Source organism: Natator depressus, chromosome 1 (assembly GCF_965152275.1).
Source record: "Natator depressus isolate rNatDep1 chromosome 1, rNatDep2.hap1, whole genome shotgun sequence".
Lineage (NCBI taxonomy): Eukaryota > Metazoa > Chordata > Testudines > Cheloniidae > Natator > Natator depressus.
In genome coordinates, this window is record NC_134234.1 from 207,255,768 (window position 1) to 207,271,053 (window position 15,286).

Sequence of the window (15,286 nt, forward strand, 5' to 3'; positions counted from 1 at the left end):
TGCCTTCTCGCCAACAAAAGCCTTGATTCTCCTACAAGCCCTGGGTGCTTTCTCCTCTGCTGCCCCTGAAATCTAGGGGAACCTCCCTCTCCAAGCTTATCCACTTTCAGCTCCATCTAGACCACCCCCATGGTGCCTAGAGAGAGTCGCCAGCTGATGCTGGCTAGGCAGATGATTAGCTGAGATTTTGTCTATGCAATGACATGCCGGTGCTGGGTTTCAGAGTGGCAGCTGTGTTAGTCTGTATTAGCAAAACCAACGAGGAGTCCTTGTGGCACCTTAGAGACTAACATTTATTTAGGCATAAGCTTTCATGGGTTAGAACCCCACTTCATCAGATGTGCTGTTACTGCAGCTTTTCACCTCCCACCCCAAAATGGCTGTTATAACTCACCTGTTGAGTCTTGCCTTCATGACTATGCTCTTTAAGTATTACCTTTACTATACTGGGATTCAGAGGAACCGGGGGGCGGTGGGGGGGGGGTCTATACCCAGCTCTGCCACTGACTTGCTGGGTGACCTTGGGCAAGTCACTTAATCCCTGTGCCTCAGTTTCCACCTGCAAACTGGAGATTCAGTCTTCAATGACATGATCACATGCTCCCCCCCCCCCACAGGACCCCCGTCTCATTCAGTGCATAGCATGGAGGGTGCTCACTAAATGAGCAGCTATTATATATTTTATTTACTCCGTGTACAGGCCCAGGCCTCATTCACTGCACGCTGTTCAAACCCTGCTCTGAAGACAAAAATTATTTATTTCCTCTTGGGCTTTTCTGCAGCTCTCATCACTATAATATCCAAATGGTTCACAAACTTTACAACAGCCCTGTGAGATGAAGGGGTTTTATCCCCCTTTTACAGACAGGAGACTAAGGCACAGAGTTTAAGATCAGAAATGCCCACTAATTTTAGGTACCCCATTTGAGACACCTAGGAACTGATTTTTCAGAGTACTTAGAGCTACACTGCTCAAAGTCCAGCACTTCTGCAAATGAGACCCAGAAAGTGAGGAGCACACAATTAGTAACCAGCTATGAAAAGTCTGGTTGCTGTGACTTGCCCAGCATCACACAGAGGCAAGAACAGAATTCTGCAGGGCAGCATTCAGCTGCCATGAGACCATCCTTTCTCTTCCTGCAATCCTTTGCCTTCTTCACACACCTAATTTCTGCAACAAATAAGACATGGGGTCCTACAAACAGCAGTCTCCTTCACCACACAGAACAGGTCCATCATGTGCACTGAATGAGGCCAGGGATCCTATAGAAATAATAGTATGTGATCACATAATTAATGCACCATAATGCATTTGCCTAAGTGAGGGGGGGGGCGCGCGCGCCAGGAGGGGGCATGCGAATTAAAGTCAAGCAGGCAACCTTAATTATGGCACTTCCTAACTTATGCATTCCTGACTTTGCAGCCTGAACAATATTCTTTTAACCTATCATCCTCTCCCATTAACTAGTTGCTTGTTAATTCTTCAGTTTGCTCCAGCATCTTTTCTTTTGCAGCTTTAAATTTTTGACAGAGCCTCAGCGTTATTACCACAAAACAGCAGGTATCTCGCAACATCCTCTGCGGTAAAGACTGAGCCAAAGAAATAATATGCATCTCCACAATGTCCTCATCACAGCATGGCTGGCCCCTGTAAATTATGCAGGTCCACCACTCCTGTGCCAGGCAGAACAGGTACAATTAAAAGAGCAGGGCAATAAAGGACCAGGGAGAACCTAGGAGGAGGGAGACCTGGTGAACTAGGGCTGGCAGTCTCTGTGGAAAGCTGCAGAGTTCTCTACAAGCCCTCCTGGGGAAAGGGGGGATTTCTCAGAAAGCCAGGAGAGGGGCTAGCCTGCTGACTTTCAAGAGTGAAAGTCAGTGGCGGGAGGCTGAAAAGGGCTGAAGCTTAGGAAGCTAGTGAAAGGGCTGGCTGGCCTTCCTCAGCTAGAGAATCATGGCCAGAGAATGTGCGAGATGGCTAAAGGTGAAGAGCAGCAGAGGGACTGCTTGCAGGCTATTTGAGCCAAAGAGGGCTGAAGCCTGGGGCTGAGGTGTAGGGAGGGACACAAGCTGCACTAGAGAACTGGGGCATGCTGAGACTCTATGCAATGTGCTCTCTGAACTACAGCTATGAGACTTGGGCTATGGTTTACATGCGTGGGGGTGGCTGTTGTAATAACTCCTCAAGGCTATTTGTACGCAGAAAGATGGACTATTCCTGGGGACTCTGAAGGAAGCAAACAGAGTGCTGTGGCCTACTGCAGGAGGGCACTCCAGGCAGGGCCATCCTGACATTCCTTAATCTGTGTATTTCTTGATAGGTCAGCATATCCCCCCATTCCCTGGCTGCCTCCCTGCTTAACGTACACTGAAAAATGTTCTCCACTGGTGAGGGGTTGGGCTATTTGTACTTTCCTTCTACCTGCTGCAGTTCCAGCTCCTTTCTGCTGGTTTCCAGGGCTTGGATTTCCATTTTTGGAAGGATGCCTGGTTGGCTCAATAAACCTTTGACCCTTGCCCTTTAGCCATCCTGCCTTATTTAGGGGTTACCCTGCTATTTATGGTAGCTGCTTAGGTAGCCTCCCTGATTAACCTAAGAATTTAATTTGTACATTTGATGGTAGAGCCTTTTTGACTAGCTTCATTTTATTAATATCTCCCTTTCTACAGTGCCATATCACCATGCCTCACTTTGGGATCTTTCCTCCCCTGGGGATGTTAAATCTCATTGATAATGCGGTCACTATTACTTAATGGTTCAACTACAGCTACTCCTTGAACAAACCCCTGTATGTCATTTAAATTTTAACTGCCTTGTCCCTTCAATGTTCGAGCACTAGCTGTTCCAAGAAATAATTAAGGTGTCAAGAAATTGCTTCTCTAAACCAATCTTGGCCTTTGAGCAGTTTATACAGGAGATCTGGAAGTCATCCTCTACTAGATTTAGTGGCTTTTTCCCTTTGCTCAGTCTCACCTCATTCCGTTGTTCAGCATTCTAAGAGGAACCGGAGTCACAGCCAAGGGATTCGTAACTGTCAGGTTTAATCATGTGTGTGACAATAGCACAGGAACTGCTGGCAAATGCATGTACACATTTGAGTCCGGGAGGGGAGATAATTCAGTAATTAGCTGGGCAGGCAGAAGCTCAGTTACATGGTGGAGTCAGGACATCTGCATTTTATTCCCAGCTCTTTAAGGGAATAGAGTTCTACTGGGTTAATTCAGAGCAGGCTGGGCCTTAGAAATGTTGGATCCTATACTGAACTGTGACCCTGGGCAAGACCATCCCCCTCTCTCTAATCTTGCCAGGAGAGTCTGAGGCTCCATCAGTGCACAGAAGATTCTTTAGGAGCCTCACACATGAAAAGGACACAGGCAGGCAAAGGCTTAGAATCACCTGTAACCAGGAGGTCTCAGACCTTTATGGGGGTGGGGGGAGGGAAATGCCCACCTGAAGGATAAAGAGTATCCTGGAGGAGATGCCTCACCTGGTCTAGGTGCAGAAGATTCACAGGCCCTGGTACTGCAGACTTGTCTACACATACAGTACTGCAGGGGCACAAGTGTAGTGCTTAGTGAAGACGCTACCCACATGGGAGGGAGAGCTTCTCCCTTTGGCACAGGACTCCACCTCCCGAAGAGGCAGTACCTATGTTGATAGGAGAAACTGGGAGTTAGGTCCCCTACGCCAGGAGGGTGTAACTGCATCACTCAGGGATGTGGATTTTTCACCTCCCCTCAGTGACAGTTATACCAACGTGAGTGTGTAGTGTAGACCAGGATTTAGACATTTAAGCTGAATTCCTCACTGCAGTGGGATTGAATCCCCCAGGGCAACTCTATGATGTAGAAAGATTCAGGAACCAAAAGGTGAGAGCCAAGGTTTGAGCTAAAAATCTTGTTCTACTTCAGCAGAAACCTGCCATCCACACAGGCCTGACTGCAGCTAGGACCTAACCCAGGAGAGCTCAAGCTGGAACTCATGACCCAATTACCAGTGTTGATGGGGGTGTATTATGTTGGGGAATGGGTCATCTCCCCAGAGGAAGGTCCTGGAACCCCCCCCGCTTAAGGCACTAGGGACTAGGAGCCCTAGAGGATGATCCCACAGGGCACTAAAGGAAGACTGATTTGTTTAAAGCTCAGTATGTGGAGAATGGGAGGGGGACACTTCAGACATGGATCAATTTGATTTCATCACCCACTGTTAGGCTAGTGGAGGGGCTGTCCAAAGGTTAGAGAAGGAGAATCAGGGCAGGAACTCACCGAAAGCTGTACAGCAAGGCAACAGCGGCAATGAGAATTAAGCTTAGGGCTCCTGTACACCAGGCTCATGCAGGAAGAAGACTTTACATCAGATATCTAGGAGAGGGGGCTGGGCAGCCTTATCTATGCAGAGGAAGAAAGTTTACTAGTAAAACTGCCTCCAACACGAGGCCTGCTCACTGCTGTGACTGGGAAAAACTAGCTACTTTCCCCTCTTCAGGCATGAGCTCATTTGCAGGGCTACTCGCAGAAAGGGCTTCCAGAGCACAGGGAGCTGGGCTGACATGTACTAGGCATAGGGCAGTTGCCGGGGTTTGTAGCCTTTCAGCAGAAGCAATTCCCTTCCATCCTTTACTAGCCCCACTTACTGAGCCGCAACAGCCGGAGGGTGGGTGAAGAGGCAAATGAACCAAGCTGTACGGCAGTCCCCATCACTAGCCCAGGAGAGAAAGAAAGGGGCACAAGGAAAGGGTTTGGGAAGGAGGGGTGAAGTGACTGGAGTGGGCAACAGAAGATTGGGAAACGGGAAGGTCAGAATAAGGGCAGGACAGAAAGCAAAGAGGCAGTGAGGAAGAGTGATGGGAGGACAGAACAATGGAAGCCAAGTTCAGAGGGAGAGGCCACAGTGCAGCACAAGAACAAGTGGCTACAGCTAAACATTTACTGCAGGGTCCAGTTACACTGCACTAAAATAAATTCCTGCCTTAGACATGTAGGGGGAGAGAGAGAGAGAATTTGATCAAAGTATAAAATCTTTAATGAATCAGGATCTATCAATCCAGCACCCCAACCCCATGCTGGGGGAAGTACACTGGACTTCAAGAATAAAGGGAAGACAGTCCAAAAAATGCTCCTTCTATAGGGGCAATATTTGTCCCAGACACTCACTGCTAAAGCAATCATCTGCACAAGATGACGAAAAACAACCCTACATGGGTGGAATCTGGAGAGTCCCTGACCTTCAGCCTTCAAGGAGAATGCCTCATCCCTGCAACTCTCATGGAATCAGACACCAAAGCCCAGAGAGGCAGTCCCTCTTATTGTCCATTCCGGTGCACTCTGTGCTGCTTCCTGGCAGGTGGCCGAGCTCCTAGACGCTGGGGAGAGGGCCTCTTATGCCTTTGCACAGAACCTCCCTTTGAAGGGGGCTGCTGCTGCTTCTTCTGCCCTGTGGTGACTTTCAACCTCTCAAGTTTCTTCCTTTTAAGCTGTGGCTCTGCAGCTACTTCTGGAGCAGACGCTGGACTTGCTGTTTCCACAGTAGACTCCTCATCTAGAAGAGGAAATGAGTCAGAGAGGAAAGCGCAGAAGATGCTGTGGTGAGCAAACAGTGCTGCCTGGATGGTGACCTCTCTGCTGCTCCAAACCAGCCAGCACGGTACATGAGCAAGGCAGCATAGTGCAGCTCTAGAGTTCAGTTACCTTTCTGCATTTTGGGGATGGCATTGGAAAATTTCTTGAGCTTGGCGATGAAGAACCCATCCATGTTGTGGGTGTGAGGGTAGAAACGCCGCGTGGATTTGAGGGATGGGTGGAAGCGACGGTCCTTGAACCTGAGGGGAGAGAGAAGAGAGGAAATATTAGTTTCCCTATTGAAGTCTGAGGGTTAAAAACAGAGCAAGCTTCCCTCCTCCCCACAGCCCCCAGAGACTTAACACACACCTGGTGAATCCTTCCTTGCCAAAGTCCAGCCCTGTGGACACCAAGCGAACATTGCGTTTCTTCAGGGCATAATCCACAACCCACTCATTCTCTTCCACCTGCCAGAGACCAAGCATTAGAGACAGACTCTCTGGAGACTCTTCAAATGAGAGCTCCCCCAGCACATGGGCCAGCTGCCCGGCACCCAAAGGGAACTCACCATGATGGAGCACGTACAGTACACTATGTAGCCCCCCGTCTCTGAGGCAGCATTGACTGAGTCAATAGCACTGAGAATCAGCTCCTTCTGCAGATGAGCACAACGCAGGACATCCCTCTCATCCTGAGAGACACAGAGGGGGTTAGAACACTTGAGCTATGCTGATCCACTCCTTCCCCTGGTCTAGCACACTGCACCCTCTGTGCCTGCTGTGAATGGAGACGTGATGAGAACAAGAGCCACCGGCTGTGAGGTAGCAGGACTCAGCTCGGCTTCTACCCCTAAATCTGGTCCCAGGACAGTGTGTGTGAGGGAGACAGGTCAATTTCTTCAGGTTTCTCTGGTCCAGACATCTTGGTGCAAGGACAAGAGTCCAGAAGCCCTGCTCTTCCATGGCTTGCAGGCAAGTTCACATCTCACTCTGTACCCTAAACCAGCAGTTCTCGGGCAGGGGCACAAGCAGGTTTCAGGGGGTCCGCCAAAATAAACCAGAGATCAGGGCCAGTGTTAAATTCACTGGGGCCCAGGGCAGAAAGCCGAAGCCTGAGCCCTTCCTCCCCGGGCAGAAGCAAAAGCCCAACCAACTTAGTTTGGTGGGGGATCCCTTGTGGCGTGGGGCTCTGGGCAATCGCTCTCCTTGCTACCCCCTAACCCCAGCCTGGTTCTGGCTTTTAATCTACTGACAGAATTGTTGTGGTACAGGTGGGCAATGGAGTTTTTATAGCATGTTGCGGGGGGCCTCAGAAGGAAAAAGGTTAAGAACCCCTGCACTGCACCACAAATCACCCAAGCTCCTTCCCACCTTTTCCTGAGCTGCCCCTGCCCAGGCTTCTCACCTTGTTGGTTTTGACAGCAGGGTCCTTGGAGATGACACCTGTGCCACTGCAGGGAGCATCAAGGAGGACACGGTCAAACCCACCCAGCACCTAGAGGTGTGTGGAGAGACAGAGGTCTTGGCCTCAATTCCATTGACAGGACAACAAGACAACAGAAAAGGGGGGCAGAGAGATGCCCCATTGCCTTCTCCCCCACCCCATGTGCATTCCTTTCTTGTGAGTCACTCACCCGCTGCACACAGTCAAGGAGAGCACAGCTGGATTCCATGAAGCCTTGTGATGGACACAGCAAGCATGAAACTACGCAGCAGCTACATACCTTGGGGAACTGGCGTCCATCGCAGTGGCTCAAGACAGCATTGGTGACTCCCAGACGGTGCAGGTTCCCCACCACACTGCGCAGCCGCTCAGCACTGCTGTCATTGGCCAGGATCACGCCTGTGTTCTTCATCAGCTGAGCTGCCAGGGGATGAAGGTTACATCAAGACCCAGACCCAATGTGCAGCCCCTGCCCCTCCCAATCAGCAGCAGGAATAAAATCCCCTCCTTCTCCAGTGGATCCCTCATTGCCTCTCCCTCCTACTAGGTAACCCATCCCCCAGCTCCCCCTATTTCCCTACCCCCAGGTGTCCCCACAGACCTCTTTCCCCCAGGCTCTCCTCCCAAACTCCACAGCCTTGGTCTCTCCTTTATCCCCCACACCCCTCCAGTCAGGTACCTATGTAGCTGGTCTTGCCTCCTGGGGCACAGCACATGTCCAGGATACGTTCATTCTCTTGGGGGGCCAGAGCCATGACAGGGAGAAGGCTGGAAGCTCCTTGTAGCATGTAGTGTCCAGCCAGGTACTCAGGGGTGGCACCTTGGGGTGGGGGTTGAAGAACAGAGACATGAGAATAGGAAAAGCAGCCAAAAAAATGAGTCAGTCAGCTCAGCCCTGTGAAGGGAGGGTCAGTTTCTCACCGATGGGCACAGAGGAGTCGTAGACAACAAGCCCAGTTTTTGACCACTTCCCCAGGGGGTCTAGATTCACACCACGATTAATTAGAGCCTGAAGGAAGAAGACAGAGGGGTGAGATCTTTGCTCCATAACTGAGACAGAAGTTGAGGGACCATGATGCTTTGCTCACCTGTGCCAGGTCTCGTCGCCGTGTTTTCAGTGTATTGGTACGAAGCGTCATGGGGCGAGGAACCTCATTAGATTCTAAGAAGTTGACCAGCTGGAGACAGAGTCAGAGTTTAGGGCCAGAAGGCACCACCAGATCACCTAGTCTGTCTTTCTGTACATCACAGGCCAATCCCTCCCAGTACTTGCACGCTACGCCCAACAACCAAAATTAGAGCGAAGTATCACAACTGTCAGGAGACTAGACTGTTGTGTGCTACAGGCAGAGAACAGGAGGAACCAAGATGCACCACTGCCTGAGGCCTGTGCAGCGGCAGAGAAGCAATTAAAGGAGATATACCCAGATAATCCTGGCAAATGACCCGCATTCACATGCTGCAGAGGAAGACAAACCCACCCTCCCTCTCCCTAAGTCACTGCTAATCTGAGCTGGGGGAAAATTCCTTCCCAAACTCACATAAGGTGATCAGTTAGACCCTAAGCATGTAGCAAGAACCAGTCAGCCAAGCACCAGAGAGACAATGATCAATGCCACTTCTGAGCCTTGGCCCACCCTGTCCACTGCCCCTTCTCCAGCTGTGGCCATCTCTGATGCTTCAGAGGAAGGAGGAAAAAAAACCAAACAGAATATGTTGCCAGGGAGGGTGTCGCTTCCTGACCCCTGCAGGTGACCAGCTCAAATCCTGAAGCATGAGATTTTAGAAACATCTGACATGAACCAGAAGGAACCCCCAGGACTGCTGAGACCTATATAATTCCATTGATAAATTTGTCAAACTCGTTTTCCCCCATAACTTCTAGAATCTGTTTCAGAACCTCACTCCGTTGATAGTTAGAAACCTCATTCTAATTTCCAGCTTGAATTTGTTCATAGCCAGTTTATATTCACTTGTTTTTGTTCCAACATTGTCCTTTAACTTAAATAGCTCTTCACCCTCCCTGGTGTCTACCCTCTATGTATGTGTATAGCACAATCACATCCCCTCAGCCTTTGTTTTGCTAACAAGCCAAACTCTTCCAGTTTCCTCTCATAAGACAGGCCCTCCATTCCCTGTTTAAATTCATCTTTTTTGAACATGGGTGACCAGAACTGTACACAACATTCCAAATGAGGTCTCACTAGTGCCTTGTATAATGGCATTAATACTTCTCTATCTTTACTGGAAATGCCTCGCCTCACATCCTAGCCTTTTTCACAGCCACATCATGTTGGTGGCTCAGTCACCTGTGATTGACCCACACACCCAGTCTCTCTCCTCTGTTGCTTCCAACTCATGAGCACCCAGTTTATAGCAGAAATTCTTATTGGACCCTAAGTGCATGAACTTACACTTTGTACTATTAAATTTCATCCCATTTCTGTTGCTCCGGTTTTTAAGATCATCCTGTTCCTGTATAATATTCTGAACCGCCTCCGTATTGACCACGTCTCCCAACTTTATCAGAAGCAAGTTTCATTACTCTATTTTTTGCGTCAAAGTCATTAATAAAAATATTATATATGAGAGGTCCCAAAACCAATCCTTGAGGAACTCCACCAGAAACCCCCCTTCAGTCTGATAGTTCACCTTTCAGCACAACTTGTTGCCTTCTCTGCTTTAGCCAGTTCCTTATCCGCCTGACAATGCTTGGACTGATCCCCATCTTTCCTAATTTAATTAACAACGTCCCATGTCAAATGCGTTACTGAAGCCCAGGTATATTAGATCTACTGCACTTTCCTTATCTTAAAAAAGGAAGCAAGCAGTTACCTTTTCAAAGAAGGAAAATCGGGTTAGTCTGGCCTTTGCTAAACCCATGTTGCATTATATACTTTTGACCATTTACCACCATAAGTTTAATTATTCTTTTCTTCACAATTTGCTCTAAAGCCCTGCATGCTTCTGAGGTCAGACTACAAGGTCTGTAATCGCACAGGTCACTTTCTTCCCCCTTTCTTAAATACAGGTATTACAGCTATTCTCCAGGGGAGGAAGGAGAGAAAGAAAATGAGAAAGAACAGGGGAAGGCGGCAAGGAACTCAGGCCCATATCTGGGAACGGGGTGGGCAGACGGATGAACACCAGTCAGTGTGGATGTAGGCTGGGTGAATCCAGAAGCATACCTGGACCTGGGCGGGGTTCATACCTCAGGGAGAGGGAAGAGCTCCATGAGCTTCTTAAGCAAGAAGTCACTGTAGGAATAGTAGGCAGCAAGGTCCTGGCGTAGCAATGCGAGGTACTCCTGCCTGGCGCGCCCCGCCTCCCGCTTCACCCTGAAGTCCTGCAGCACCTCCACGTTGTCCTTGATACGCTGATGAATGAGGTGCAGGTCAGGTGGCTCAGCAGGTAATGAGGCAGTTAAGGAATCAAGAAAAGAGTCACATGACCCTGGGCATTGCTCAAATGTGAATAGTGTGTGCATACGATGACATGCAATGCACAGGTGCCTCTAGTGCATGAGTTTTAGGCTACACATATGGTGTCACAAACGCCTCTGCCGTTATGCTGGAGTGTGCTAGATTCCCCCCTCCCACAAATAACACACAAGCATGATCTAACACATGCAGGTGGTATGGCTCCCATGATACATTAGTGCAGCCTATCTTAACCAATACCCCTCTGCTATGCAACACACATGTACAACCCAACATGGTTCTGTGCAAGAGCGTGGATGCTCATCTGTGCCGTGTATACAGCTTATGTGCGCCACACACACGTTAGAGGGAAGGATATTCTCTCTCTCGATCTCCTCCCCACTGGGTAACACAAATTGCTCATCTATCTCCATATTGAGCTGCAGGTCTGTGTCCTCCTCGTCCTCCTGCTCCTTGCTTCGGCCACTCACCCGCTCCTCCTCTTCTTCACTGTCATCCTCACTGAGACCCTCCCTGAGCACAAGAGAGGGAAGGGCTTGCATTTAAGCATGGGAACCTCCCATCCTCTCCCTCCCTCCACGTAAGGTGAGAAGTGCCACAGAGAAGTGTCCAGTTCTGGTGCCCACGTTTCCAGAAGGATGGTGATAAATTGGAGAGGGTTCAGAGAAGAGCCATGAGGATGATGCAAGGATTAGAAAACCTACCTTCTAATGACTGTTAAAGCTAAATACATAGGCTCAAAGAGACAGTTAAGGGGTGACTTGATTACAGTCTATAAATACCTACAGGGGGAACAAATATGTAATAATGGGCTCTTCAACCTAGCAGAGAAAGGCACAACACAATCCAATGGCCAGAAGTTGAAGCTAGACAAATCTAGATTGGAAATAAGGAGTACATTTTAATGGTGAGAATAATTAGTCACTGGAACAATTTAGTAAGGGTTATGGTGGATTCTCCACCACTTGCAATTTTTAAATTAAGATTGGATGTTTGTCTAAGGAACATGCACTCGGAATTATTTTGGAGAAGTTTTATGGCCTGTGTTAACTCAGTGGGTCAGACTAGATGATCACAGTGGTCCCTTCTGGCTTTGGAATCTAGGCATACTAGAAATGTGGGGGGATAGAAGGCACAGCCTCACCCCAGCCCAGGAGAGAACCTGCTGGCTTCCAGCTCCTGAAACCCTCACCTGCCAGACTTCTGCTTCCGGGCGGCTTGTTCGATGGGCAGCAGCTAAGAGAGTCATGGGAGAGTTAATGAGACTATGGCATCAGATGGCAACTCCCTGCCACCCCCATTCCTGACCCTGTAAAACCCACTCACTGTATGCAAGAGCACATACAGACCAGCAGCAGGTGAAGGCAGGAGAAAGTATTCTATGCCTGGACCCATCTCCACTCTTGAGGTTTCTCTCCCATGGGGATAAAGCCTTTCAACTCCCCCCACCCACCCCAGGCCTCCTCCATCTGCAGGGATAAGGTCCTGGTGTCTGAGCCCCACAATACCCACAGCTGGGGAAGTCTCAAGTGTTTACTGTGACATGAAAGTCAGGAGTTCCTACCTCCTCTTCCTCAGAAGACGAGGCTCCATAATCATCCATCATCTCCTCATTGCTCTCGTCATCCTCCATGCTCTCCCAGGCATCTTCATCCCCATCTCCCTCACTTTCACTGGACTCCAAACGCTCCTCTTCATTATCCCCAGCAGGCTGCGATCTCTTGGCTGGAGTTAGTGAAACTGAGCGGCTATCACTGCACCCAAGCTGAGGGTGCCGAGAGGCTCCTTCCCCTGGCCCCCTGTGTTTTCCTCCCTTCTGTAGTGATGGCTGCTCTGCAGCTATAGGCAGAAGAAAAGGTTGATTTGTAAAAACCCCCAAAACCATCTTGTCCTGTTCAATGCAAAATAAGAGGGCTGGGAATTCTGCATTCTAACTTCTAGCTAGAAGGGCCAGTTAATTCTCTGTACTTCAGTTTCCTCACATACAGTCAATGGGGATTTATGATATCCACTCCTTTTTCGCAGGTCTAATACAGAATTTTTTAAAAATTCTATTTGTTACGATATTTCTCTTGCTTATTTCCAAGTTAGATTCTTATGCTACACCTCCCAGCATAACACCAGATCACCTTTCACAATGCATTATGTGGAGCAGCTAACATTGGTTACATGTAGCAACCCTTCCTTCCTTTCTCCAAGGGGAAAAAAATTTTTTTTTTTAAATGTATGTTGTGGTATGAGTTTGTATTAGGGAAGGAAGGTCACAGAAGCGGGTCCTATACTTGTAGTGAAAAATAGGGAGGTTTACAGTGGTTAAAGAAAGGATGGTCTTGTAGAAGGCAGCTCTGAATTGGGACTCTGCAGGTCTGGGTTCAGTTCCTGACATCACCATAGACCGTCTGTTTCTTAACCTGTCTCAATTTCCAATATGTAAAATGGGGGTCACAGTATTTTTTTGTTCATCTCATCTGTTTAGGTTGTAATCTCTGAATCAGGGAGTGCCTTTCTCTATGTTTGCACAGCATTTAGCACCATGAGGTTGTGATCTTGGTTGGAACCTTTAGGGTATGTCTACACTTCAGCTGGGAGCATGCCTGCCAGCCTAGGCCCAAGTGAAAATAGCAGTGTACACACTGCAGCACGGAGAATGACTCAGACCCACCACCCAAGCTCGGACCCAGGAGGGTGGGCAGGCTCCGACTTGGGGGGCTAACCTGAGCCACCACCTGTGCTGCAATGTTTACACTGCTATTTTTAGCAAGCAAGAGTGAGCAGAGCTAGCACTACTCTGTCTGCCTGGGCTGGGAGGCTCACTCGCAGCTGCAGCGTAGACATACTCTTAGGCACTGCCGTAAATACAAACTCTTCATTCTCCTCATTATTACGTGGTTCTTGGATTCTGTGAAAATCTCTCTCTACGCTTTTGGATTAGTCCCCAAAAATTCCCAAATCCTTCAGCATATCCCAGGTTATAGTGCACCCTGAGGTCAAGGACTGAGACCTTTGCATTTGAAGCTGTATTTTACGGGGCACCAGCATAGAAAGCAGAAAACAAGTCTGATGTGCTCCCAGTGTTACTGAGGAGATGCAGTTTTAAAAATCCAGGTTTTACAAAATTTAATTTGAGCCAAAATTAAGTTGAGGTGATTACAAGGCGCTTCTTAGTCCTGTGTAATTCATGTGTTTAAAACCCTAGCTACTAAAGATGCCCACAACGCCCTGGAGGTCAGCTGGGGGCAGCAGAAAGAGATGTCCACTCCTTGAAAGGACTTAAGCTATGCCAAACTCTACTCTGCTCACAGCTGGGGATGAAAGTGAGGAGAATGGCATTAAAACATACTGGGAAGAATCCGAGCTAAGAACTTACATCCGGAACTCTTCATTAGGAAAATGCTTTTAAATGACTGAAGTCAACTCATTAAACACATACCTGCGCTGGTGCCATCCATCCTCCTCTCATCTGTTTGCTTCTTTAGCTGAAGCAGATTTTTCCTAGCTTGGGTTTTTCCTGACCCCATTCGCCTCTTTGCAGCTCTGAAAACACATGGAAAAGCGAACAAAGAATGAACGAACATATAAACCCTCTTACATCAGAGAGGCTAACAACTCACTCTGACTTGGGTGTGCCAGATTGCAACTAGTGCCTTGGATTCTACCCTCTCTAGAGGAGAAATTAATCTGTGTATTTGTACACTCACCTTTTTCGTGCATGGCTGGATAATTTGTTTCCACTGTTATCGGTAGCTAGAAACAAACAAAGATGACAGAAAATTAAGAAACTGGTAACAGGAGGAGGACAAACAACAGGATGATGTCCTTATTTAGAAGCCCTTACAGATACGATTGTGTGTGGGGAGGGTGTGCAGAAAACGTAGAAAAGGATACAGAAACAAAGATGCTTACCTGGGGGAAGAAATTTGGCTAATTCTACCTCTGCTCCCTTCTGTTTGCGGGCTTTGCGCCCTGGGCCACGTTTCTCCTTCCTAAGTACATCAAGTTTGCGCCCCATAGTACTGTTCACCCTGTAGGGTAAGAGAAGGAAGGAGAATGAGATGAAAGAAAACAGAACAGACCCCACGCACGCACATTTAGTCATATGGCATGGCAACCTCAGGGGTGATTCTTTTAGGACAGCAGTTATTCCAACTGCTGGTCTCTGTCTCTCTAACACGGTGGTTCTCAACCAGGGGTGAAACTTGGGGGTATGCAAGACAAATCAGCCTCCTGACAGGGTAGTCTGTGAAGGTTGAGAACCACTGATCTAACACACTCCCCGTTCTAAGGTGTCTCTGGTTAAACCCCATCCCCCTGTCCCCCGTTTCTGGGATCTCAAATCTCCCTTTCCAGAAACCACTTAACTCAGGGTCTTCCCCAAACCCTCACCCCTCCCGACCAGCCTCAGAGTTTTTCCCAGTTCAGGCACAAGGAGCCTGTGGCTGGCTCCCCCACTTCACCCCCCAAAGGCCCCAGCTCTGCTAGAGCTTTCACCCCAAGTTACCACGCCCGGGAGGCCGACACGAACCCCGGCTCCAGAAGTCTGGACACGGGCAGAGCACCAGCACCGGGCCCGGGCGAGTGCAGCAGCAGCCCCAACCCTACCACCTACCTTCCGGACCCACGTGCGCAGCGACTACTTCCTGGGGAGGTCCCTGCGAAGCTGTCTCTCTACGCAGGCTCAGCCTGGCTCCTCCCTCGCCCTGGGATTGGCCAGAAGCTTCTCCTCCTGCCACCCCGCCATTGGCTAGATTTGTCTCCCCTACCCAATGATTGGGAAGACTTCCCCCTCCCCTCTTCTTCCCCCAGCCGAGGAGGGAGGCTCAAGCAAAGCCCCTCGGCGCAGTGGG

The 15,286-nt window shown here is 49.0% G+C and overlaps 1 protein-coding gene across 2 annotated transcripts; it reads right to left on the reverse strand.

Annotated features, from left to right (window-relative positions):
* Positions 1–5,019: 5,019 nt before the first annotated feature.
* On the reverse strand, positions 5,020–15,130 carry NOP2 (NOP2 nucleolar protein). 2 transcript variants are annotated; one of them, XM_074975407.1, is made up of 17 exons: positions 14,965–14,987; positions 14,346–14,464; positions 14,141–14,186; positions 13,873–13,976; positions 12,007–12,281; positions 11,635–11,678; positions 10,801–10,955; positions 10,214–10,413; positions 8,091–8,180; positions 7,924–8,011; positions 7,682–7,822; positions 7,283–7,422; positions 6,964–7,053; positions 6,128–6,250; positions 5,929–6,026; positions 5,689–5,819; positions 5,020–5,539 (listed from the first exon to the last, which is right to left on the reverse strand). In XM_074975407.1, exons 2-17 carry the CDS (start codon positions 14,449–14,451, stop codon positions 5,304–5,306), a joined length of 2,067 nt encoding a protein of 688 aa, XP_074831508.1. In that variant the 5' UTR covers positions 14,452–14,464; positions 14,965–14,987; the 3' UTR covers positions 5,020–5,303. The 2 variants fall into 2 exon arrangements, with proteins under 2 accessions (XP_074831508.1, XP_074831497.1); XM_074975396.1 differs by lacking the exon at positions 14,965–14,987 and adding an exon at positions 15,049–15,130 and having other exon boundaries at positions 5,021–5,539.
* Between the last annotated feature and the right edge of the window lie 156 nt (positions 15,131–15,286).